General features: G+C 36.3%; 1 protein-coding gene across 1 annotated transcript in view; it reads left to right on the top strand.

Annotated features, from left to right (window-relative positions):
• Window positions 1–27,525, top strand: part of CCDC85A (coiled-coil domain containing 85A) — a 233,128-nt gene that overhangs the window by 8,793 nt on the left and 196,810 nt on the right. The window contains exon 3 of the mRNA XM_008070606.2: window positions 1–67. This exon is cut by the window's left edge and continues 22 nt beyond it. Coding sequence (XP_008068797.1) covers window positions 1–67 — 67 coding nt within the window. The remainder of the gene's footprint in view (window positions 68–27,525) is intronic.

Below are 27,525 nucleotides of genomic sequence, written 5' to 3'. Positions count from 1 at the left end.
ACCCTCAGACGGCAGGCGCAAGAGGACCTGTCACCGCATCACCGGAATATCTACAGTGGCATGAATGGTGGGTCAGTACGTGCTGGGGAACTGCTTTCGGTGGGGCCCACTCGTGTCTGAAGGATGAAGGGCTTTTCAGCCATTAATTAGAAAGGGCAGGTACTGGCTAGGGTTAGGGCGGGAGCAAACGTTTGACCCGAAATCATGATGTGTGTTTCTTCCACTTGATCTGATTTTATATTTTACAGTTATCAGTCAAGTAAGCCTGAAGAAGGTTGGGGACAAGGGGTTACAGGAGGGAGAGGGACAATAATTCTTTAGGATCCTGGGTTGTCTGGGTAAGATCTATGAATATTGGAGATTAAAAAACAGAACCATTCTAAAAATTTTTTCATTTTGAACTTGAGCATTTTCCCAGTGATGCGCTGTTTCCTACTATGGCTTGCTTGTGGAATGGTTACCAAAACTTTTTTTAGCAGAGTTAATGGCTTATGTGCGGGAAGAAATGAATATTTATTATGAAAAACAATAACATAAAAAATATGATGTCCCTAAAACAGTCTTGATACTGGTTTGACCAGATGCCTTAAGAATGCCTTACTTTGAGGGATTTTTCTATTGTGTCGAGGGTCTGAATTTGTGGTTCTTTTTTTTTTTTTTTTTTTTTGAGTTGGAGTCTCACTCTGTCATCCAGGCTGGAGTGCAGTGTCACACTTACGGCCACTGCAGCCTCGACCTGCTGGGCTCAGGTGATCCTTCTGCTTCAGCCTTCCAAGTAGTTGGTATTATAGGCACATGCCACCACGCCCAGCTAATTTTTTGACTTATTGTAGAGATGAGGTCTTGCCAAGTTGCCCAGGCTGGTCTCGAACCCATGGGCTCAGGCAATCCTCTCACCTCGGCCTCCCAGAGTGCTGGGACTATAGGTGTGAGCCATCGCACCCGACCTGAATTTGTGACTTTTCTTTGCATCTGAAATATATCAGCAGATCCCATTCTTTACTCAAAATCCACCAGCACGCTCACCAAGCTCTCTAAAATGTGTTCTGAATAGTGTGTTCTTTTATAAGAGACTTCTTTCCTGGTTAAGTGTATCACTTTAAATAACGTACAGATGTGTTTGGACACTCCAAAGCATAATGTCTGTTGCGTTTGCTGAGGAGGCTTTAAACTTGAGCTTTTAAGCCTTTTGAAAGAGGCCTAATTTTCTGCATCTTGATTCTGAAGGCACTTTGAACTTGAAAGAAAAAATCATTTCTTAAAACAATAACAAAACCTCCCCGCCCCCCAGACCCACAATCCTTTTATGTTACCTATGGTTGAGTTGGAGCTAACATGATTGATTTTATAGACTGGGATTTTTTCATTCAAAATATATGAGGTTTTTCATTTTATTTGAAAGGTGTTCTGGAGTCTGTGCAGCCAGTTCTGAGCTGTAGTGGAGGAAGCTGCCAATTTTAGCAGTGACACAAAGGGGTAAATTTTCAATATTGTATTTGGGGATTTACCTGTTGGATTCCATTTCATCCTAATCTTTTTCTTGTAGTGCTGAAAATTGACTCCTGAAGCTTGGCTTCTAATGCATCCAATGTTCTCTTAAGCGTAAATGAAATAAAAAGGGTGGGTAAGACAGGAAGCTGCTTCTTTCTCCATTGCTGGGAGGCGGAGGCCGAGAGGAGGCAATTCACCTGTCGTGTTGAGATCTCCTGGCAGGTGCCTTTACCAGGTTGATTGAACTTCCACTCATTCTTTCCATGAGCAGTGGAGATACTGCCCTGATTGCTGTAGGTAGTCTTGGCTACCCAGTACTTTACAAGAGATGAAAGTCATTTAAAAAGAAATTTTGTGTTACTATCCCGAGATAGGTCATTGGCCATGAAGTTTGTCTTTGGGGGGAAAATGGGCTAATGGGAAGGTAAAGTTAATGACTTTTCCATTTGTTGATTACTTTTTAATGAGCTTGAGAAGTAAATATATTCACTATTATGAGGAAACTTTGCTTCTTAAACTAAAAAGAAAATACTTAAGGGCAAGTGGATTACTTCCAAAACAATTCTTCTGTTTACACAAGGGCTTCTTTCCATAAAGAACTCCTCTAGTTTAATCAGTTAATGCACAGGAAAAGTTTTTAGGTGCAACTTTTAAACAATGCCTTACATAAAATAAGGTATCTGTAGGTAAAGATGAAATTACATCATGGCTTATAGCCTGGATTCAGATAAACTTAGTGGGTCGGCAAATGTTTCTTAAAATTCAACTGTTTGATTTAGTTAAAAATCTGACATAATACATAAATTTTTATAGAATGATACTATAGTCCAAATCTTATGTCTACTTTGAGCTTTCTCATCCTTCAGTGATCAGACTTCTGCTGACAGTTGATATCCTCACCAAAGTATATTTGCAGTATATTTGCATTGCATTTTAATTTTAGTAATTAATTGGAAAATGAAGTGGCACAGTGAGATGTTTATGAATCATCAGCCTAATAAACATGGGCATTGGTAGTTTGTATTTATCCTACTGCTACAAATTAATTCTTGATATGGGTGGTAAGACATACTTTTTTATAGTTTTAAATCCCCACACAATCATTGGTGTGTTCACAGATAGGAACCTGTATTGAGGTTAATCCCAAATTGCAGATTTGCTGAGTTGTTTCCAAAGTCATTCTTCTTGGGGTTAGTGTCAATATTTTGGATTAGTACTTGTATGTTTTTTCATGAACAAAAAGCAGGTTAAAACAAGCAGGAAATGTATGTGCATTATGGCAGACTGAAACAGAAGTGAAATATATAATGACACGATATTGTAATACCTGTAAGGGTAGGCATTCCTTCCAAAAACATACACATATGTACATTGAAGGAACGTTAGTGAAAGAGCGTACTGCTTTAGTTGACTGGGTCTTGAGCATCTTTAAATCTTCCTGTCCTTTCAGGTACAAGCTCAGTGAATGGAATAGTTGAACTCAACATCCAAACATTTCCTTTGGTTAAAACTGTTGGCTTAATCTCCAACTGGAACGCAAAGATGAATTTTAGGTATTTTTCCTCTCTTAAAAAATATTGAAGTCTGTATAGCCATTTCTTATTCAGTAACTGTTTAGAAAATAACAAATGCAAAAACAAAACAAACATAAACCTCCAAACTAAACAAAATCCTATGAATGCATTTGCTTCTTTTCAAATAGGAAGTAGATTCAACACTTACCTCATCTAGGTATTAAGGCATTTGCCCACTCATTTAAGTTATTTGCAGTATTCTAGATTTGTAAGTTAGGTAATTGGATAGCCACTTCTAGCTATCAATGTTTATAAACTGACAGCCTCAAGTATTGAAAATGAGGGTGTCACCTGATTCTATTGAAATCCAAGGTTAAATGGAAGTTTCTTAGATGGAAACATTTCCTTCCAACATGAAATTAAGGAGTTTTGCTTTCAGATAACAGGTGGCCCATCTTTGCTTTTAAACAGATAACTATTTTAGCTGAGGTCATGGATGTCTTAGATGTTTGAGGTTCTTCTAGCAACACCTCTGTCTGCTGTTATTCTTCCAGATGAAGATGAATCTGATGATCAGAGACCCTTACAAGTAGTTCACTTATTGGGCATTATGACTCCAGGAGAAAAACTAGTAAAAATAGTTTGATTTTAATCCTAGAAACACATATGGCTGGTTACCAGCAAATGAGGAGGAATAAATGTTACTCTTTATTTTATTTTTTATTTTAAAAAAGAATTGTTTAATTATCTTTATGGGTTTAATTCCCTTTGCCTTGTTAGAGCAAGTTCCAGTAAACTGCAGTGTAGTAGTGCCTCTGTCAACATCACACAAGTCAACGAAAGCACATGTGAGGAAATCATTCACTTGCATTAAGCAAGGTCCATTTATTACTACTTTGGCTTTGCTGAATGGAGTGTTAGGATTGTAAGTCTTTCTCCTGAAAGCTTCCTATTGATTCTTTTCTTTCTTTTGGTGAAGGTATCTCTAGAGATGCAAAGGGCGGGTTGTTTCTCCCAACAACTCTTCCTCCAGTTCAGGGTTTCTTAAAAGCATTTTGGACCAGATAATTCTTTGTTGTAAGGTTCTGCCTTATGCATATTAGGAGGTTTAACGGCTTTCCTGAGTTTTACCCATGAATTACCAGCTATGACAATAAAAAATGTCTCCAGATGCTACCAAATGTTGCAGGTTGGGGTGCTCCAGGCAAAATTGCTCCTGGTTCAAAAACCTCTGCTTTAGAGCAGTGCTTTTCAGTCTGATTGCAGATTCAAGTCACTGTGGTAATTTTGAAAAACCACCAGTAGCTGAGCCCTGTGCTCATAGGTGCAAATCGAGTTGATCTGGCACTTGGCCTGCAGACTGTGAAAAGTACTTCTCAGGTGATTCCAATGAGTGGACCCGGTGGACATCACTGTCCTCAGCGAGTGATTGTTGCAGAAGGGGGGTTGGTGTGAGTGAGGGTTTCAAACATCCAATCTTCCTGGGAAGAAGAAAGTTTACTTCTCTTCCTTTGAACTCCAGGACTAAGAAGGACTGAACTCAGCTATTACTGTAACACTTCATCACTCTTCTCAAACTCTAGACCCACGTTATCTAATAATGTACTACTTTGGGACATGGGTTGAAAATTTGTGTTTTTGGTGGGTGGGGTTAGGTTAATTTGGGGGAGAGCTCTGGCATATGAGTAGATTCATGACTGCTTTACTTTTTTAAGTCTTCACATCCAGATAAGATGGGGGGGTGGAAAGCACATAGATTTTCTAACATATTTTCAGCAGATATTGGTGGTGCCGATAGATTATCCACTGCCTTCAATGCTAATGAGTGTTCCCTACAAGAGAATACTGTGTTCCAAACCTCCCACTTTATAAAAGGGTATACCCTGAGTTTTATGATTGTTCCTTATTCTCTGTTGAGGTTATTAATGAATAAACGAAAAATGTTGATAACACAAAGTGGTCTTGTCTATAAAGGGTCAGATAACCTGTGTGTGGAAGAACCTAGTAGGACTTCTCTGAAGTAAGATTGTCTGTGAATTAAGTGGTATGCACTATAGCATGAATAACTTTTCTCATAAATCTTTTATTCTGCCTTAAAAAAGTTAGAACATCACTTGTGAATGAATTTGGACAATAGAAATTGAATGTCTCTTGGGAGAAAAAATTCAACAGTTACTGTTATGGAGTACCAGAACTGATTTAATTGAGGTTCTTTGAGTGTATTTTCTGCTGTGTGAACTGACACATAAATGGTTAAAAAAATAGATAATGGTTTTTGTTCTTCAAGGTTCAATACAGTATTTTGGTCACCTTATATATACTTTGATAGGACATCAATTTAAGAAGTATTGGAAAGCAAAATTGATTTATTATGCCTTACTTATATATTCAAAGCATATTGCATTTATTATAGAAATACATTTTAATGACATAGAAAACTTAATGTTGGAAATTCAGTTCATTTTAGAAAATTGCAAAATATCTGAGAGGAAAACCTAGATGGCTTAGAAGAGATATTTTCTAGTACAACATAAGGTTTTCAACTCCACTGGCAAGAATAGTACTATGCTGTAAATGTACTTTAAGTCAAGGGAGTCATCTTTATATTTTTCCTGAGAAGATTGCCTGTCTGTCAACATTGTATGTATATGTTTATATGCATTTTAATAACTAATATTGTATCTGAACAGTGTCAAACATTCAGTTGATTCTGTTTGGTCAAACAGATGTTCAAATAGAGATTCTCATTCAACTGATTGTGATGCTGTCCTTTAGACTCAATTAAAATCAATTAAATATTTATAGGTTCTGACTCATTGCAACTTTTAAGAAGATATAATAGAAAATTTGTTGTCATTGAATTTGTGATGCATTTCTCATTTCATTTTAGCTGAAATAGTTTAGAATAAAGCATAAGGAAGAAAAAGCTATGGTGAGTTATTCCATTTCATCAGGTAACAACTTTTCACAAGTGTAAAATGAATAAATATTCATAAATACATTCATAGATGAATGCAATGCAAATACAAAATGTATAGAACTGTACATTTATTTGTGGTAATGTTAGACCATTTTGGAGGCATGGTTGTAGGGACCTTCGCCAAGCTCCACTGGTCAGATGTAAGAATGTGAAGTGAAACTTTGACGTGTGTAGCACCATTGGTCCAGTGTATGTGTGATGGGAGTAAGTTTTCCAGACTGAAGTTTATGAACTTAGGCTCTACCACTTACTTTTGATGATTAGAGTTAGAACTGTAAGTTTCTACATTAAGTTTCTACCTGGATGAGTATTGTTTATATTTTTTCTTTTATATATGTGTACATATAAGATTTTATAACTTTCAGTGCTGCAGTGCTGTCAACTGCACCCCTCAGCAGGCCTGATTTTAACTGAGCCCAAGAATTCAAGACCAGCCTGAGCAATATAGCGAGACCTTGTCGCTTAAAAAAAAAAAAAAAAAAAAAAAAAAAAAAAAAAAAATAATATATATATATATATATATATATATATATGCTTTTCATATCTGAATAAATAAACTTGAGGTGTCCTTTCATGAGTGAAGTGCAAGCACTTCAGTGCACAATTCATGTGCCATCCATCTCTAAATATTTTGACTTTTCAAGGTTCATTTTTGTTTATTTTCTGGGTTTTGACTAAACTTCAGATAATTGAAGTACTCTATTTCTGTCATATTATAAGAACTCAAATATTTGCTTCTTGGGTATTTTGGCAGAACCGAATTGCCCTTGTTAATACTGTAATGCATAATATTTATGGTGAGCATCTTGCATATTTAAAAAAATATTTATTTTGAATTTTATTCTGGGACATATTAAGAATAGTTTTATGTTCTGAAATGGGCTGATTTTCAAGAGAGCTAGGAAATTCGAGATGTAATATCAAGAGTAGACCATGGGACACTTGAGAATATAGACATGAAAGCTCAGCTGTAATTTATAATAGTCTCTAATCTGCAAAAGAGTAAGGTTCAAGTTACTGCAGCTCGTGACTTAAATTGCTTTCTCTTTAAGTAGTGTTCAAGTGTTTCCAATAGGAAGAATTGCTGCTTTTTCTTAGATAGAGGACCCTTAAGCAGCAGAGAGGCAGAAGAGGTTAGTTTAGAAAAGGAAAAATGTCAGAGGAGTAGCAAGTTACATTATCATTCTTATAAAGGCAATACAGATTTGTTGTCCCTAAGATAAAAGGCAATAACTGGGTTTTTCACACATGGCTGCTCATTTACTATATTCACATAACAGAATTATATGTATTATGGAATTTTTGTACTCAAATCAATATAGATGAGTACAAGAAGCCTTGGGACTTTCTCCTGGCCCTTGATCAAAACTAGGCACATGTTCAATTACTGGGCAAATGAAACTTTAGGAATAATACCTATTACTTTCAGCTTAAGAAAATCTTCAAAATCTTAGTTATTTAGGCCTTCTATAGGCTTTTCTATAAGACAGAATATGTTTGGGAAAAAAGTGAATTCGGTAATTATTCAAAAACTATAGTTTAGTTATTTGATCTCTCTCTCTCCATACACACAGAGCATTTAGTGTTCTTATATGCATATTTAAGATTATTAAATGCATTACATTTAAAGATAATGAATTGCAAGCCTCCTTCACCTTCATTTTCAGCCACTTGAAGGAAAGTGAATCCTTACATTTTAAAATCTGGCAAACAGAATGTTTATTGCACCATTTTTGCCTTCTAGTATGGTTGACGGATATACTAATTAGCTTTTGAAGACCAGGCTGTCGAAGGTAGTCTCTGCCTCCTGAGTGAGTTGATGTTTCTAGTTTGTTGTATTTGCATTAAACTGAGAATTTTGCCTTCTGATCTTGATTATGAAGGAAACTGAAAGATCTTCTCATCTTTCTCCTAATTATTGAGAGATTTTTCGGCTTTTAGGGAAATCCCTGTCTGAGTTGTATGTTGCTATAACTTCCCAAGTGTCCATAATTGCCAGTTGCTTTAAAAATGTTAAGAAGCATGAATTGCTTTTGAGGACACAGTGTGTGTTTTCCTAGCAGTAGGAAATAAAAAACCCAATTGGTGGTGAATATGTACATGCATATATTTGTGTATATAGTTATTTATTTTATTAGTTCATTTAATTGAGATTTTTTTTATTTTTGTTCAGTTGAGAATATGTCTATATTTTAGTGTTAAAACAATAGAAATTAGGATGATATAGCTAATATTTAGTTCAGTATGTCACAGAACCAAAGAACTTAGAGCTATAAAGTATTTAACATTCCCATATTCTAAATGAGAAAATTGACTTCCAAAGAAGTTTGGTGGATTGCCCAAGGCCAGTTTTTAGTGGAGGACTAAAATAAAAAATCAAGTACCAGGGCACCAAATCAGTTTTATAATGAAAACATCTATTCTTCTAGACTTAGAGGTCACTTGAAGTCACGGTAATGGAATAAGGAACCACTCTTTCCCCATTAATGTTGGAAATCTCAGAAAACTAAAGACATGCAATGATGAGAGTGTGAGATGAGGTGAGCATCACTAGCTTAGAGAAGTACCAAAGATGATCTGGTGACCTAGTAGGTGAGATTATATCTATTGCCTGGGAACCTCTGATCTAACCAGATGGGCTGCACAGTTCACAGCTGGATGGACAACGATCAAAATGCCTTCTTAATGAAAGGAGTATTCCTTCTCCTAGCCTGGGAGTCCAACAACCTTAGTATCCTTTTTTCTCCCATACATACTCTCCCTGCCCCAAGGTCTTGTTCCCAGATGAAACATTCTTAAGAAGATACACTGACCTTAGTCTGTTCCTTGCACATTCACTTATATTCACAGCTAAAGTGCTTTGTGTCTGTGGAAGTCTTGGTTTCTGGACTGCAAGAAACAGAAGGGAAAGAGACCCAGGAGCAAAGGAATGGGCCAGATGGCAACACCAACTGCTCTCAAGGAGTTGTGTTTTTTAATAACTCAGCTTACTGCAAACAAAACTAATTAAGCCAGTTATTCTGATTTATGCTACTATAGGCAAAAGTAAAGTACACTTACATTCCACTTTTGATGGCACTTAAAAGGTCAGAATATCTGAGTTGCAGATTTTTGTTCGTAGCAGCCTGATCTGTTGCACCACTCTTGAGAATTCCAATTAACCAAGCTCTCATTAATTTGGCTTCTGTTTCCCTAGACAGCAAGTGCCAATTCACCCATCCACCCAAACAGAATAATATGACCCTGAAAGGCTAGTCAGTAGTCATATCTGCAGATGATGGATTAGATGTGATTTAATAGGAAAGTGAGGTAAGAGTCAACTTACAGTGAGGAAGACAGAATGAAAATAGCAGACAAAGGCAATCAAGAGACACCAGTTTGTGAGGGGGACACAATGAAGAATTTAAAATAATCTGGCTGTGCACATTGTTAATGGTCCTCTGTTGATTGGCAGGGCAATCCTCTTCACTGCTATACAAGCTGACCAGAATTGCCCTTGTTATGTAGTCATGGGGGAAACTGACTGAAGTTAGCTGCTTATTTTACATATGAGGACACTTATGAAGAGAGTCCATTTATAATTATGATCAATTTGAGGTCTAGGAGTAAACATTATCCAGGTGGTTTGCCATGAATAGCTCCCCCAGTGTAGTGACTTTCATGTGAAACAGTTTGGAATCAAGCTTTTCAAAATCTGTGGAAGAACAGGCTTGACAATTGCTTATTTTTACAGTTTCTCTTTAGCACTTAAATGGAGATCAATTCTTCAGTCCTTTACTCTAAAGCTGTGTGCCATGTGGTTTTCATCCTTAATTTCTTTGACGTTTTTTCCTGTTGCAGTCTCTCTCAAAATCGCCCACTTTGGGGTTTATTGGCTTAGCACATAAATCTATTTTTGATGGAAACGTTTTTGCTAGTCTATACAACCAGGTGTACAATAGATGTTCACTTAAAAAAGAGAATGAGGCCGATTCTATTATGCTTATCCACAATGCATATCTAGTTATTTTTACGAGTATCCCTGTGGAATTTTGTCCATATGTTAAGGTAAAATGTAGATGTTTTAAATTGACATATGGCATTTAAGCTTTATTTACAGCTTTAAAGCACTGAAAACAGTTTTATAAGCCTCCTTTATATAAACTCTGTTTTAACTGTGAATATGAATAACATTTATTTAATTTTTAAATACTTTAAAACAATTGACTTAAATTCTCACCAACCTCCTAAAGGGCATGAGGTCACACTTCTCAGCTGGAGATTTAGATTCAGAGCTGGTTTTGCCATTTTCTTGTTGTGTCACCTTTAGTACAACATCAACCTCTATGGAAAAAATAATTTATCCATCCAGCGAGGGACTTGGAATAGGAATTTTCTAAGTCAGAAGTCTCAGAAGTTGGATTTTGCAGGTAAATAAAGTCAGAGCAAATCTGGAATTGCCAATTCTTTACTTTGTTAGGTGTGGACAGTAAAATAATAATCATCTTTGTCTACCAAAACCATCATTTCATAAAGAAGATCCTTTGAAGATTTAAAGACAGAAAATTTATACATTTACTAAAGCACACTCTTTTGTCTTGCTCAGAGAAATAGCTGGTAACATTGTACTGAAACGTATCTATTATAATTTTTTTGGAATAGTAACATCTAGCCAATTGTTCAGATTCAACAATGCAACACAAAGTGCAATCTAGTATTGAACATGTTTTGAGATTTTATTTTTTATACCAGCCATCATAGAAAATCTGGTTTCACAAAGGTTTATATGTTGATAAACATAGAAGTCACAGTGTTAACTCAGTTTCACTTAGGCAGAGTCAGGGTGAGGAAGTCAGGAAGCACAATCCATACCGCTTCCAGCTTCTTGCCCCTCCTCTTAACTGGACAGGAAGAAAGGAGATTCATCAGCTTGGGGTCTGGTCAGCTAGGACTGGGAGTGTCTCTCTCTTCCTGCTACCTCACCTGCCTTCCAGAGCTTATCAGCTGGGCCTGGGCTTCTGACATGGAGTGATGAACATATTTTCCAAGAGAAATTCTGTGTCTAGATGGAAAGGTCACCATGCATGGCACAACAGTATGACTAAAAGCCATTTTTCTGAATTCACTCTGCATTCCTGTGCCTGGTAGAGAACCTATCAGAGTTGCAGCAATTCATTTAGCAATTTCAGGATAGACCCCATCCTCTTTGAAGCACCACAGTGAGTCTGAACGTTTCTTGGCAGACAGGGAGCTAAAAAAGCTGTAGCAGAAGCGATTTGGAATTTGTATACTTCTAAAATCTGTTGGTAGTTCTGTTTATTTTGGTTGGTCAGGTCTCAGATAGCAGTCTACAAATGGGCTGGTCTTGTGTGAAGCATCCTGTGTCTAGTCTCTTACATATTTGCCCACTTCTTAGTGGGATAGTGCTCTAGAAAATCAGGGTGAAGGATTTCACTTTGTACTCCACTGTAGATTAAATGTATTCAGTCTTTACTGTCTCCTCATCAGATGGGCGAGTAGTATGTGTTATCAGCTGAAGTTTGGAAGACAGTAAGCTTTTAACGAGGCAGTGGCACCAGGCTCTTGGTGTGCTTTAGTTATGTTCTTTAAAACCAGATTTTGATAATCTTTTCCTGAAACTGTTGGGCAAAAAGACCAGACATTTTCTCCTTTCTTTGGCACTTTACTTCTGTTATTTTATAGCTGGTACTTGCTAGTTTAGAGTGAGGCTCTTTGATGAAATGGGGAGGGGTAGCATCAACTGAAGGGAAGAGTAAAATCTATAACAGTTTCACTATAAATCATTGCCTTGACCAATTAGGCAGCCATGCATTCTAAACAATGTCAAGGATAATAGAGATTTATTACAACAAATTAAAGGCTAATCAGAGTGTGCCCTGAGTTAAACAACATAGTAAAACAGACATAAATGGCAATAAGGGGAAGCATGAGTTGATAAGACTCATGGATGTGAGTGGTAGTCAGAAACCACATTCTGCTCATATTTCACTTGCTTTGTGTAAATTTCTGTACCTTTCCATGTGTAGATGAGCGATTGAGAATAAACAAACATTTATTCAGCAAATATTAATTGTGTTCCATGTGAGTACAGCATGGTGATAGATACTGTGTGTGACATGTTCATGGTCTGACATGTCCATGGGAGGAGGTAACAATGAAGTGCTTGATTAAGAAGCAAATGGACAGAATGAGCAATTGATGCTGTGGGCCTTTTTGGGCCTGGGAGATGGGTCTTGACTGCCATGTCAGGAATGGCTTCTCAAAGGAGATGTGTTGTAAGGTTGATTTCTGAGGAATGGCTGGATTCAGATAGGATGGCAGAAAGGGTGAGGATGTCTGGGAGAGAAGGTGCAGAGATGAAAAGGAGAAAATTGTGTTAAAGGAACAGAGAGGAGATGTGTCTTGTTCTAAGGTCTTTTTTAGGTTGTGGCAGATAATTTTATAAAGTGAATTGAGGCCAGATTATATAGAACACTAAATGCTGTCCAAGGTGTTTCCTAATAGCAATGTTAGTTTTTCATACAGGGAGGAATATAAAATGCTCTTCATTATTTAAACCTATGGTTAAATTAAGTGGACCAGGAAAGCTAGTTCTTTAACATTAAGAAAAAATCTCTTATTGGGATTTTAAATTCAACTCCAAGTTTAATTCTAATAGTTTGTTTTTTACTTCTTGAGTGTCTCAGTTCATTTTGTATTGCTATAACAGAATACCACAGACTGAGTAATTTATAATGAACAGATATCTATTTGGCTTATTATTCTGAAGGCTGGGAAGTCGAAGAGCATGATGCTGGCATCTAACAAGGGTTTTCATGTTACATCATCTCATGGTGAAAGGCAGGAGGGCAAGAGTACATGAAATGGTTAACAAGCAAGGGGTACCAAACTTACTTTTATAACAAACCCACTCTCTTGGTAACTAACCTACTCTTGTGATAATGATATTAATCCATTAATGAGAGCAAAGCCCTCACGATCTAATCATCTCTTATCAGGCCCCACCTCCCAACACTGCTGCATTTGGGATTAAGTTTCCAACACATGAATTTTGGGGAACGCTTTCAAACTGTAGCATTAAAGGTTCCTGAACTAAGAGGTTTTTAGAGTGATCAGTGTTTCAGGACTGTATGTCCTTAGATTTATGCTGTCATTTAATCCTCTTTCATTTATTATATTTTTCTAGCAAAGGTTATGCTGAACTACTGTTCATCTTTAGTGGAGAAGTTTTACAATGAGGGAGTCATCAGTTAAGGAAATTCATCTTCTGACTAATATCTTCTGAATCAATAATAAAGATGTTGTAAGGTTTTGGGGGAAATTATTGCCTAGTTGCCTGGAAGGCAGAAATTTTCTGCTAAGTGAAAATCAATACACTAATTCTATTAAAACAATAAAGGTAGAAAAATAATCCTGGAACCTTGTTGACTCTTTGGTTAACCTAGTGGAGTAAAATTAATTTAGCTTTCATTCATTTTGATGTTTTTCCACTTTAGTATTTTGACCTCATTTTAGCTTGTGGTGTTCTATGTTAAATCTCAGATTGTTTTCACATTGTGCTTCATTGAACCCTAGAGGGTCCATGGAGCCTCCTTGGAACTGGTAGAGTATATAGGGAGGGTAGGCAGGCTCTGCCACCTCTTTCCTCGCCACAGGTACCCTTTAACTGGAGCAATTTCACACTTAACTGGTTAGTTTGTTCCCATTTCGGCTTAAAATCTCATCCACAAAACTGACTTTAGGAAGTTTGAAAACCTCTGGTCTAAACCAGTGACACCAAAAGAAACAAACATTTTGGGCATACGAGACAGATTTCTAGACCAGTAAATGGGTGGTCCCAGATAACACCAATTTCTGATTCTCCTTGTCACCTGATCTGTTGTAATTATATGTTGTGAAAACATGCAATCAAGTCAATTTATAGTCAGTGGACTTTTATTTTTCAGAGATAGACAAGTAAATTGGTGTATTTTTAAAAACGTTCACCTTCAGTTTCTCCTCTTTATTATCTACCATCTGTCCTTTATTTTGTGATGCCCTTTGGGACTGGAAAGTAAACATATATTTTGTAAATTTATCTTTAATTCTTTAAAGGAAGCCAAACTTTTGCTAACCCCTACCTGTAGCTGCTAAAGTGCTGATAATATTGAATAAGCTTTATAGTAAGTAAAAAACTTTTCTTTAGGAGCATAACAATATTTACATTTGAATCCACCAAACATTTATCCTTTTCCTGTTTGAAACTTCCCTTTTCCTTTATTTGTTGTATAACTATTTGGACAGAGTTTATGTTTTAATGGCTTAAGTGTTAAACATGACCTTTATTGTGACATCAGTGGATTGTCACTCAAAAAAAGGTTGAATTAGAGTTTTTTTAGGTTTCTTATTTGCCTGTCTGCTTTCTATTCTAGTTTTTTTTTTTTGTTGGTTTTTATAGTATTCAGGATACTAAATTTTATTAGAGCATAAGAAACTATGCTACATTGCTAATTTTATCTATAAAATGAAGTTTTGTTCTAGTAAAATCTCCCCTTACCCATTCAAACTTATGTATCAACCAACAATGACTTTGATAACTCACTGAAGATAATAGTTCCACTACAACAGAGTATTTTGAAGTGATGGTATATGTTATAAAGCATATATGGTATAAAACACAGGGTTCTTTATTCCCTATAGTCACATCGCCTGGAATCCTGTGTTAATGTAAATTAACAAGTGCCTGGCTTGGTGAGCAGAATCTTGGGATAATTTATTGGGCATTTGGTAAACCACTTGCCATGGGGTCAAGTAATGTCTTGAACCCAACTTGACTTAAAGAAGCTTTCACAGTGATTTTATAGGCCTCGGAATGATATATGTTTTTCAAGGTTTTCCCTCATTGTCCTCTTCTGGTTTACTCAGCACATATGAGAAAATAGAGGTGGGGTAAAGGGGACATTATTAGGAGAGCTAGCAGCCTTGGTTCTTTGTCTCAGGGTATTTCATCTTATCTTCTAAATTCTTGGCACAGCATCATCTTTAGCATCCGCTTTAAATACTGCAATTTCCCTAGTGCCTCATATCAAACCTCAAAAACTCTCCATTTATAATCCAATTAGGGGGAAACAGTCTTCACAACTTTCCCAAAGATATCTTTGTGCCCATAGGTCTGGGGTCTTATCTCATTCAGGCAGCTGGAAAGGAGGGAATCTTTTGGTCACTTTGTCAAAGTTTGGCCATTCTGAGCCACCTTACTCTGAAGGCCTGTTGGCAGATTTGAGTTTGCTAAGTATATATTCAAGTCTTCTTTAATAGCCAATCTTGATATGATAATGTATATCATAGTTCGCTAGTACAGATGGCTGTGGTGCAGTGATTTCACAGAAAGTAAATAGAATGCTAATTTGTTGAAAGCAACCTATTTGAAAGTAAACATTTTTGCTGAGTCTCATGTGACATCTTTTCTGTGCTCCATAGAAAGAAAATTAAAACAAACAGACAAACAAATAAAATCCTAGTCACTTACAAGATTAATTTAGACCTGGATGATATTTGGGGGAAATTACAGAGAGGCAAATAGAAGTCTGTTCGTTTCTTTCTTCTTCTTTTTTTTTTCCAGCACTAAATATTGACTTGTAGAAAAACTCCCTACTGGGTAGTTTGCATGAGAATAACCTTTTTTTTGGGTTATTTGTTTACTACTTTTATTTTGGCCAAAGGTTTACATCTACAGGAGACTATAATGAGCCAGCTGTACTGGAAGGTCTTTATTGGTTATAGGAACTTGGAAGAATTTGTCATTTCTGTTTTAGAGAGTTGACAATTTACATTAGTTTAACACCTAGAGGGACCTAATCAGATTTTGTCTTTGTGGAGGTGCTAAAATGCAGTGCAAGGGAAAGCCAGATCAATTATTTGTTGAAATGATTATTCATTCATTTAAACATAAATCTTTTATTGAGTCATTGTTATGTATTAGGCTCACCTTTTATTTCCCAATTGAATTCCTGATTTATAAAGCATAGATTCCAGGCATGCCACCTGAGTTTATATTTGTGGCCTCCAAACTTGACTTCTGTTGTCATCACGGTGGCTTTGGAGTGTTAGAATATGGACCTTAAAACTCATTGGAGATTTGAGCTAAAGCAAATCCTGGAATGTCTTGGGGAATATTTGTAAGGAATATCTCAGTCCTCACTAGAGCTGACTCTTGCCTAATGTTGTCTAAAGAAAAGCAAGAACAAAAAAGCCTGTGTGATGCAGAGAGGTAATGGCAAGGAGGGTCCAGACTATGTGCTCTTTGAAAGTGGCTGTCTGCGAAGAAGGCATATCTCTTTGCCTGCAGGGAATCTACATACTACAAGAGTTGTTGTAACTGGTGGCCCAAGGGTCAAATCCAGTCACAATAATGTTTCATTAGGCCCACATGGTGCTTTAACAACTGGAAAAATCCTATACAAATCTAAGTGTCTTACATCTCTTGATAAACTAGAAGGTTTTCTGACACTGACTCTGCCTCCCAACATGCAACAGTCAGTGGGAATGGAGCAGTAGCAGTGGCTGCCTCTGTAGTGGAGGTGGTCTGGTTTTCTATTGTTATGTAACAAACCATCTCAACCCCTAGTATTGGAAAACAGTCACCCTTTCATTATGTTCGTAGATTCTGTGAGTCAGGAATTTGGACAAGGTATAATAGAGATGGTTTGTTTTTACTCCATGTATCTGAACCTCATCTGGGGAGACTTAAATTCTGGCAGTTGGGATCTTCTGGCGGTGTCTTGACTCACCTATCATCTACTTGGGCTAGGGTGGCTTGAGGCTCCTTGGGCATCCCATGAATCCCTCTGTGCAGATTCCAGGATTTCCATGTGGTCTTTCCATATGTCTTCTGCAACATGCAGCCTCAGGATAGTCGGGGATTTTACATGGTGGCTCAGGGACCCAAGGGCAAGTATTCTAGAAGAAAAAGACAAAAGCCACATGACCACTTATGACCTAGTCTCAGAAGTCTTACTGTATCACTGTCTTGTACTCTATTGGTAGAGGCAGTCATAAGCCCACCTAGATGGAAGAAGGGCAATAGAGACCCACTCTCCTCTTCAGCTAAATGTCAAGGAATTGCAACTATATTTTAAAACCACTGAAGGGGAAGGAGCATGTTTCCATTTGTAGTAGTCTTCACCACTACCTATTAGTTGCATCCAGCCAAGTTACCAGTTTCTATTATCTGACTGTTCCCAAGAACATTTGAGTTAGGGATTACTGCTCTTCCTTGGTACTTCCAAATTTAGATAAACTTTAAATCTTAGTTGGGGTTTATCTTTGGTCAGTGTTCAGGATAAATCTGAACGTTCTCTTTGTGGAAAAGAGTGGGAGTCAATATGGACTCCCAGTAGGAAACGCATTTGATTTTGGGATGAAGGAAACAATTCACTGAGGAGTGAGTCATGCTCATTTTAGTCATATCTTGGCACTTGCAGAAATGTGTCATCTTATTCATATATTTATTTCTTTATTTCTTATTCTAGGTTGTGTGCATTTCCACCTGAATTTTCTTATTTTGGGGAATAAGGGTCAAGTCATTTGCTTGGATTGTTTTTAAGTAATACTATGGGTATTATCACTATAATTGTAAATAATAAAATCTTATTTAGTAGTGATATACCACTAGGAATGTTAGAAATAAAGCAATTACAGCTTGAAAATTAAAGAACAGTATCTAAAACTAATATTATAATTCTCCTTTTCTTTGCTTCCAAACTCTCCTCTGCCAGTAAACGTATCACAGTTGCCCTCCTTGGAATACTGTATATTATCCTGAAGTCTTCCTTGTTCGTTATTCCAGGATATCAACTAATTTGAGCAAGTTATTCTCCTAAATACTCCTATGTGACCCCTGTCCCCACTTCTACTCCCTTAGCTCAGACCCACATATTTCTCACTTGGGACTTCCAGTAGTAGGCCATCCACCATGATGTTCGCCTTATCTCTAATGTCTCCCCATTTCCGAACTATCCTCGATTTTAGAGTGATGTTCCTAAAACCTCCATCAGATCATGCTAATTCTCTGCTAACAAGCATCTCTATGCCTTTGAATAAACCTGTCTCCTTTTGTACATGGCACACAGGAGGACCTATAAGATCTGGACCCAGCTTAGCTCTTAGACCTCATATCCAAATCATCTCCATGTTCTCTAACACATTCACAACCCAAGTTGCCCTGGTTTTAACTGGCTGTTTGCTTCTGAGTACTTGCCAGCTATCCCTGACCAAATTCTATACTGGAAGCTTTTGCTGGCATTCTGTCTTCCTCAATCTGTGCCAAATGACTCATCTTTGAGTTTCTGTAGCATCCCATAGCATTTAGCTTAGTATAATGGTGTATTTACTGTTTATCTTCTGAATTCTAATTCAGATTTCTTGAGGGCAGAAATCATCCTTTGTCCATATACCAATGCCTGGCATAAGCAGGTCTCTTTGTAAGTGTTTATTAGAATGGCTGACTAATTGAAGCCTATCAGTGATCCCATTCCAAAATTATTGTTGCTGAATAGCAGTGTTTAGAGAGTACTTATGATGGGAGAAAGTCCCCTTCAGTTTGACAGGGAGAAAACATCACTTTCTGTGTTCTCCACACTGAAAGAGAAAACATAAATATATATATTAGAGAAGAAGTATGAAAGATCTTTATCTGAAATCTATGTATCTTGCTTATATATTTGTGTATATTGCAAAAATGGAAAGTCATAAATGATTCCCCACTAGTAAGTGTCAAGGAAGACTTTCCTTTGTATGTACCTGCACTTGTGACACATTTCTTAGTGCCCTCAGTAAGCAGCCAGAATTTTCAGAAAAATTCTACTGGAAGCAGCCTGGTATAGCGGGAGTGACATGAACTTTGGAGCCATGCAAACCTTGTACAGATTATGATTCTAGTTTCTTCCTAAACTTTGTATCTTTGAGGACAGCTTATTTCCCTTCTCAAAGCCTCACCGTATTTGTAAAATGTAGGTAGCAGTTAACAGTTACAGATGATCTAATACTACAAAAAATGTATTGGCAGTAGCAGGACACAGTCAGGGAGGGAGGTACATAACATCAACAGGGGTAACTGATACTAATCCAGGTGAAGTGGGGTCCAATAGGAGGCCCCAAACTTACCTGTACCTAAACCACTTAAGTACCCAAACCTGACTTGTACCCCAAAACTTTAAAATAAAAAAACAAACAAAAAATAGCGACAGATGATAAATGTTAACTCCCTTGCTTACCCCAGAAGGGAAGTAATGTTGTCCCTGATTTATATTTGACAATTTTATAGCAATATCTTTCACCTTACCTTTGTCATTTTAATCTCTCAGCAATTTAGAAGCTAATAAACCTTATATGTAAACTATCATTATGTATAAAGAGGATTTAACATCACAGAGTCAAGGAAATGAGAAGTAAAGAGCTCTCAACTGACTACAGTCTTGGTTAGGGCTTTGTACTTTTATGCCAGCTCTGACAACTTTCAAAAGTATCTCCTTGGTCACTATTTATAAAAGAAAAAATAAGTAGTTAGATATGGTTTGAGCATATTCAGACTTTCACAATTCGAAGCTCACTTTGTCCTTGGCCTCCTGTTGCCTGCTATTAGGAGATTAGGTCAATGTTTCACATTTGTCTGTATTATTTCACACCTTATAAATACAGGCTTAGGATGGCCTGGGTGGCAAGGTGGTACTATACAATTGAGATCCACAATCTTGTTTTATGAAGAGTTCAGATTTGTTGGTAATTGGGAGCAGGTTCTTTGCATTACCAAGAGTCACAGATAAAATTACATATGTTTCTAACAAAAAGAGTTGTTCTAGAAACTGCCTTTTTCTGGTAGGTTGGAGAAAGAGGGGAGATAGATGACTTTTGCTTGAATCCCCAGATTCTAGGATCTAGGCCAAACAAGAATTGAACTGCCTCTTAAAGTTTTTATTATTGTGCACTCTAGGAAACCCTTGAAAGGAGACTAATGCACTTTTAATGACTGGATATTAAAGAGTATTTATTTCCCGTATAAAAAGTTGCTGTTTAAGTGATATTCTTTTCTCCCTTGTCTCAGCTCAGGCATAGAAATTAGCAAAGTCTAAAAACTGAAAATAGAATAACCAAAAATAGTCTCTTCTTATAAGTATGACCTGATCATAGATGGCACAGCTTTGATAGTGTAGCCCTTAGTAGTGAATTGAATTGAAATTTTGGAGAGAAGGTGTGCAGTCAGCAGCAAGATATGGCCAGTGGATAGAGGGCCAAGCTATGGCAGCTGGACATGAGGCTGGGCCGGTATTGGGGACCAGGCTTGGCTGATATTAGGTGGTGATCGCGAACAGTCTACTGAGACAAGACTACATGGATAAGCACAGCCTTTTAGGGGGAAAAGTTGACATTAGTGTATAAAATATGTTGTTAAGAGTATAGGCTCTGGGGCCAGTCAGGTTTTGAAACCTGGCTTCAGCAGGTTATGTAACCTCTTTGGGCCCCAGTTTTCCCATTGTAAGAAGGAGTTGGCAATAATTCCTACCTTGAGGGGATATCTTGAGTATTAAGAGAGTCAATGTATATAAAGTATTTAGATTGGAACCTGTGCAGAATAAGTACTGTATAAATAAATGTTTAAGTTTAATTATTAGAATTTTTTCCATTGATTGCCACACTCCTTGGAAACTGTAGGTGAGGATTAGTGATGACATATGTTAAAGCCTTTACCAGAATGCTGATTATCTAGTGGCTGAATTTTACAATTTATATTTAGGTACGAGGGGGGACCCCCCAAAAATAGGAATTATTTTTTGGAGGGTGGGTCTCTCATAGCACAGGCTTCCTCTACTAGGTAAGTATTCTAGAAACCCAATTGGCATGTGTATCAGCTAGTATTGAGAGAGGCTGAGTGGTTTGGCTTCAGTGAATGTTTTTTGGAGGTTCTTACAGTGTGTTTGTCCATTTCTTGATGGGTGATTTACTGCACTGAGTGGTCAGCAGTTTTTTGACTAAAAAATGGCATGACCTTTGTGCTCCACCCTCCCTATTCACCCAATCATGCCCAGAGCGACTTTTTTTTTGTTTCCCCAGATGAAAAAAGTCCTCAAAGGCAAACGTTTTGCTGATGTGGAAGAAGTGAAACAAAAAACCGGCAGAAGCACTAGAAGGCATCAAAACTGACTAGTTCAAAACTGTTCTGAACAGTGGAAAAAGCATCTCGATAGGTGTATTGCATCAAACGGAGAGTACTTTGAAGGTGACTGAAGTTTAAGCATATAAGAATGAATAAACAATATTTTAAAAATAAATTCCAGGATTTTTGGGGTCCCCTTTGTATATGGTCCTACATCATATTCCTAATTATTTTTTTGTGAAAGATGTAAAGTCAGTGTATATGATAATGTTTTTTGAAGGGAGCAGATGGACATTCAGTTGTTCCAGTACGATTTATTGAAGGAGTTGTTCTTCATAAAATTGACTTTGCTTCTTTGTTAAAGATCAATGGACTATACTGGGGGTACCAAAAAAGATGTACACACATTTCAAGAGATGTTATGAGATGTTCACCATAATCAGAAATGTCTGGACACTGGTGATAACCACTTTGGGCACCTCTTGTAATTGCATAAGTCAAACGTGACTTGTATTCATCTTTTGTTATTGCTATATGTTGAGTATTACAATTTTAATAGTTTTTTCTTTCTTTAAATGTATATACATTTTCTTGACACCTGTATTTGGGTGGGTCCATTTCTGTGCACTCATTTAGTTTCATTGATGTATGTGTCTGCTCTTTCACTGGTTCATACTATCTTGATTACTTTAGTTTGGAGTAATTACAGAAATTGGGTTGTCTAGTTCCTCTGAATTTGGTCTTTAGTATTGTGTTGGTTATTCTGGATCTTTGTCTTCCCACCTAAACTTTATAATCAATTTGTTGATATCTATAAAATATTGTAGTTTGCTGGGATTTTGGTTGGTATTCCATTGAATCTATAGATCAAGTTGGGAAGAATTGATATCTTAATAATACTGAATATTCCAGTTCATGAACACAGACTCTCTCTCTATTTAGATCACCTTTGATTTCTTTCATCAGAGTTTTATAGTTTTTCACATATAGACACATAAACCTGTTTTTATTAGATTTATACCTAAATATTTCAAATCTTATTTTTTTGGGGTGCTATTGTAAGTGGTATTTTTTATGTTTCAAATTCCAATTGTTTGTTGCTGGTATATAGGAAAGAAATAGACTTTTGTATGTTAACCTTGCATTTTCTGACCTTGCTGCACTTGCTTATTAGTTTCATTTCCAAAATGTTTTTGTTGTTTGCTTTTTTTGGAATTTCTACATAGATAATCATGTCATCTGCCAGTAAAGACAGTGCTATTTCTTTCTTTCTAGTGTGTAGACTCTTTATTTAATTTTCTTGTCTTGTTGTACTAGCTAATCATACTAGCTAGGACTTCCACTATGATGTTGAATAGGAATGGTGAGAGAGAACATTCTTGTCTTGTTCTGAATCTGAGGGGGAAGGGATCCAGGTTCTCACTAGATAAATGTTAACTGTAGATTTTTAAATACTTTTTAAAATAAATAAAACTGGGACAATTCTGCTCTGTTCCTGGTTTGTTGAGAGTTTTTTTTTAAATCAAAACTTGGTTGGATTTTGTTAAATGCCTTTTCTTTGTCAATTGATATTATAATTTTTATTCTTTAGAATATATTCTTTTTTATCTTAATCACTCAAAAAACTTAATCTTGTGTTTGAATGTTCATTGTGCAGGAAGTTGTATTTTTGTACATTTTTATACGCTTGAATAGCACAGGTTGGTAAACTATGGCCAATGGGCCATGTCTAACACGTTGCCTGATTGTATGACTTGTAAGCCAAAAATAGTTTTTACATTTTTAAATGGTTTAAAAAGATCTAAAGAAAAAGAATACTTTGTGACATGTAAAAATTAGGACATTTAAATTTCACCGTTCTTAAGTAAAGTATAACTGGACATAGACATGCACATTTAGCTATATATTATCTACTGCTGCATTTTACCTACAAGAGCAGAGTTGAAGAGTTGCAGCAGAGACCGAAGGCTTTCAGAGCCTATCTATCTGGCCATTTATTGGAAAGGCTTGAGATCCCTGCTATATAGTATTCCATCAGATGGCTGTTCCTCAAATATGTATTCATTCTACTATTGATGGACTTAAAGGGGTTGCTAGATTTTGGCAATTCTGAAAAAAGCTATCATGAACATTTTTGTGTGTATATACTTGTATATCTAAGCATGCATTCCTTGAAGTGGCATTGCTAAGACATAGCAATGTTTCTGTCTTCATCTTTGCTAGATAATACCACATGCCCCAGAGTAGATATTTCAAGTTACATTTCCACTAGCAGAGACTGAAACTCCTTATTGCTCCATGTGCTCACTAGTAACTGTTATCGTACACTCTAGAAATGTTTGCCAATGTGATGGGTGTAATTTTGTATTTCATTTAGGTTTTAATTTTTTCCTTCCTGAGCACCTATTATATATTTGACTATTTTTCTGCATTAATTCTTTTTTCTTCCAAAACACAATTATATATGTATGATACATATATTTTTCCTTAAGTCTCCTTTTTGGCGACTTAATCTTGTATATCTCTCTCTCTCTATATATATATATCTTTCCTATCATATATATATATACATACACATACACATATATATATACACACACACACACACATATATATATAACTTTCCTATCTAAATATATATAGCTTTTCTACCTAAAATTTCTCAGAGGTCATGGAAAACTATTTGCCTAAAAATTTCCCATTTTTCTTGTGGTTTTCTTTTTGTCATATTCTTTATCTTTTGTTCATGGGGCTAGGAAAATGCGAACTGACTAATTTGAAGTTTCATTGGCTTTTGTTTCAGAAAATCTCTCACCAAATAGCTGAGTTTTCTTTGCTTGGTAGGTTTGTGTTCCTTTAGCATTTACCCTTTAACAGGTGATGTGATGTACAGCAAAGCTGCCAATGTCAAAGGCTAACTTTGTAATCTGGTCTTGTTGCTTTTCCTCTAGTAGACTCCTCCCTTAAATGTTAGGTCAGAGGTAACACAAATGAGAATGTTAAAAAAAGATTTCTGTTTTAGCTATATCTCTCATGATAGTCTGTGTTTTTCTGCCTTTATTGCCTCCAAATGTAATCCCTGTGAGCACTACCCAGTTCCCCTGCCTCAAGACATATGCTCCTGGGTCTCCCTAGTCATTGGATGGACCTCCTCCTGGAGGCCTAATCTGTCTTGAGTTCTTAGGGAAACTTGTTTCCTCTGATATGTGAGGAGGTGTAGGTATTAACATCACCTTCTATTGTTTAGGTGTGCTTCACAGTTTGCATGTTGTAGTTGCCACTGTGTAAGTTTCTTCCCTCTTTATTTTTTTGGTTCTTTTAAAAATTGGTTTTGAAGAAGGAGAATTCCTTTGCTTAGTCATTTTTAGCTGGAAGTTATGACATACTTTTTTGGTGCTTTAAAATAAATGAGTGTTCTGTTAAAAAGACAGTAAGTAAATAACTTATTCATTTCACTTTTTTATCCACATATGTTGATATCACGTAAGAGAGCCAGCATTGGTAAAACACTTTTTTTCCAAAGTCATAAATATGTGGAGTGAAAGGAAAATTTTATTCTACATAGAATAACAGCAAAATGCCCCCAATAATGATGTTCTTTCTAAAAGCTTAATGTTGTGTGTCTTAATTATGTAGGGATTAAAGCATACAATGTACAGTTATATTAATTGCATATGAAAATCATGGCAAACATCAGAATATACGTTTCTAAATGCGATTTGCCAATCTTTTTTATTAGTCATAGTTATCTCTTTCTTAATTAGGTTTGCCTAATTCTTGGTTTCTTAAAATATGTGCATATTTTAAGGATCATAGCGAAGTCAGTTTATGGAAAAGCATCATTAAATTAGTTTTACAGACTCTGGGTTGTTCCTTCTGAGATTTGGTGACATATGGTATCTTGTCTGATACAACATCTTGTGTGAAAAATCCTTCTCAAAAACCAAAACCAAAACAACAACAAAAAAAGAATAAACGTCAGCAACATAAAATTTCCCTCAGTCAAAATACTTTAAGTAATTTAAGCAAGCTATTATATATTGTGATTGCAGATACAGTGCATATCCTGTCTTTATTTGTGAGAAAAAAGAGTTTAAAACAAACTTGAAAATGGAAGCTATAATCTTGACTATTTTAAAGCAAAATTATACATGTAAAAGAAAGAATAAGTAATGAAAATTCCCTAATTCTTTAAAATTAAAAAATAGTCTTTTAATGATTATAATAGTAATAGGTCTGTATATATTGTAAAAAATTAGAAAATACAAATAAAACATTTAAGAAAATGAAAATATCACCTACCTACCAGCTAAATATAACCATTGTTAATGCCTGATTGTACATTTAAAAAATATTTATTTCTATTTACATATCTTTTTAAAAAGCAAAATAAGATTTTACCCTATATGCTGTTCATAGTCTGCCTTTTAAAAGTTAATAATCACCAGCTTTATTATATTACCACCATGTTGATATATTTACATCATATTTATTATCTGGTCCATGTTCAGAGTTTAACAGTTGTCCCCAAAACATCCTTTACAGCTTGTTTGTCTAGTCAGGATTTATATCCCACATCACCCTTTACATCCAGCGATGAGATCCCTGAAGCTTCAGTCATCTAGCACACTCCCCACCTTTTTTCCCCAGGACATCAACTTGTTGAAGAGGCTGGGCAAGGAGAGACTGGGCAGTATGTTCTGTTCTCATATATTTTATTTTATTTTTTGAGTCTAGGTCTCCTCCTGTCTCCCAGTACAGTGACATGGTCATGGCTCACCACAGCGTCAACCTCCTAGATTCAGGTGATCTTTTTGTCTCAGGCTCCTAAGTAGCTGGAACTGTAGGCATGTGTCACCAGGCTGGGCTAATTACAGATTTTTGATATTGAATTTTTCTGAGGTAGCATTTAACTTCTTGAATCATTAAAAATTCACTTCTAATGAGGTTTAGAGAGAACCAAAGGTAACAGCAGACAGAAGGTAGACATAAATGTGTTGCTGAAATAAGAAAATCATTTTATTCATCTACAATGGTATGCTAATTATTTGTTACTTACACATTTAGTCTATGAGTTGTCTCCTAAACTGGGAAGCTCTGCATTCTCTAAGCCCTTCTTTCATTTTTTACAATGTTAACTAGGATGATCATCAGCATCAGTATACTAAAGCGGTTGGTGGTAATGCAGAAGGCACCTTTGCTGAATTTTGTTTACACTATTTTTTGACTTTACAATAACTTTATTTATATGTGTGTACATGCACCCATAACATACATGCATATACACACACACATACAGTTTTTTCCCTGGACCATGGCTGAAAGCAGTACTGTGTAGAATTCTTGCAATGTGCTGTGCCTGGTGTTATATGCTATGGGAGATGTAAAGACGAATAATGCAGTATTTTCCCTCAGGAATTCCTACAATATAATTGTGGAAAAAAGACCTACTATTAATATTATGAAATAAATGCCAATATTAAGAAATAGAAATAAATGCCAAGTTAGATGACACTCTTGGAACAATAAACAAGACAGCATTTAAGAATACTCTATGATCTTGCATTTGAAAATCAACTTTATTGCGGTATCATTTACATTCAACTAAATGTACTCATTTTAAGTGTCTAGGCTCCTTTTTGAACCACTGCTTTCTTTACCCTTCCACAATAACAAACTGCATGTAAATACTTCTACAAAGCCCGCCTTTCCCTCGCCCTTCCAGCTATTCAGTATATTGTCCCTTTGCTCATTTTGTCTGTCTGGAATACCCTCCTTCCCACTTGCTTTGCAAGTCAAGCTACTCATTCCTCAGCCCCATATCTGGCTATTTACTCTCCCCTATGTGCTTAGAGATCCATGTATATAATACTGTTTACCAAAGAAAGTGACTGCATAGTATTCTTCCACTCCACTGGAACAGTATCTTACCTTTATTTTTGCTCCCTATTAGCACACATTTTTATTTTCCTTTCTGTTTCATCGATTTTGTAAATTGTTATCCAATGATCATTTTATCTCTTGTTTAATGCTGGGGTAGACCCTGGGGTAGATAAAACTTAGATGTTGTTCTTGCCTTCATGGGACTAAAAAACAGTAGGAGTGAAAGAATCAGAAACAATGACAGCACAGTATGATAAATGTAATAGAGATAAATGCTGTGTTCTATGAGAATATGGAGTAGGGAGTGACTGACTAAATTGGGGAAGAGGGAGAGCATCACTCACTCACAACTGAGTTAATTCTAAAGACAAATTAGATTTGCCAGATAGAGTAGATGAGGAAGGCCATTGGAAAAGAAGGAACAGTATGTGTGGATGGTGGTCAGAAGTTAAGATCTACTGGGGGAGTTCTGAGATGCTACTGTTCTTGGAAGATTCATTCTTGCATATGAGTATATTTGTCAGTAT

Source organism: Carlito syrichta, unplaced genomic scaffold (genome assembly GCF_000164805.1).
Source record: "Carlito syrichta isolate Samal-C Ts95f unplaced genomic scaffold, Tarsius_syrichta-2.0.1 Scaffold313849, whole genome shotgun sequence".
Lineage (NCBI taxonomy): Eukaryota > Metazoa > Chordata > Mammalia > Primates > Tarsiidae > Carlito > Carlito syrichta.
Note: the sequence above shows the minus strand (reverse complement) of the source record. Positions and strands in the feature narration are given on the sequence as shown.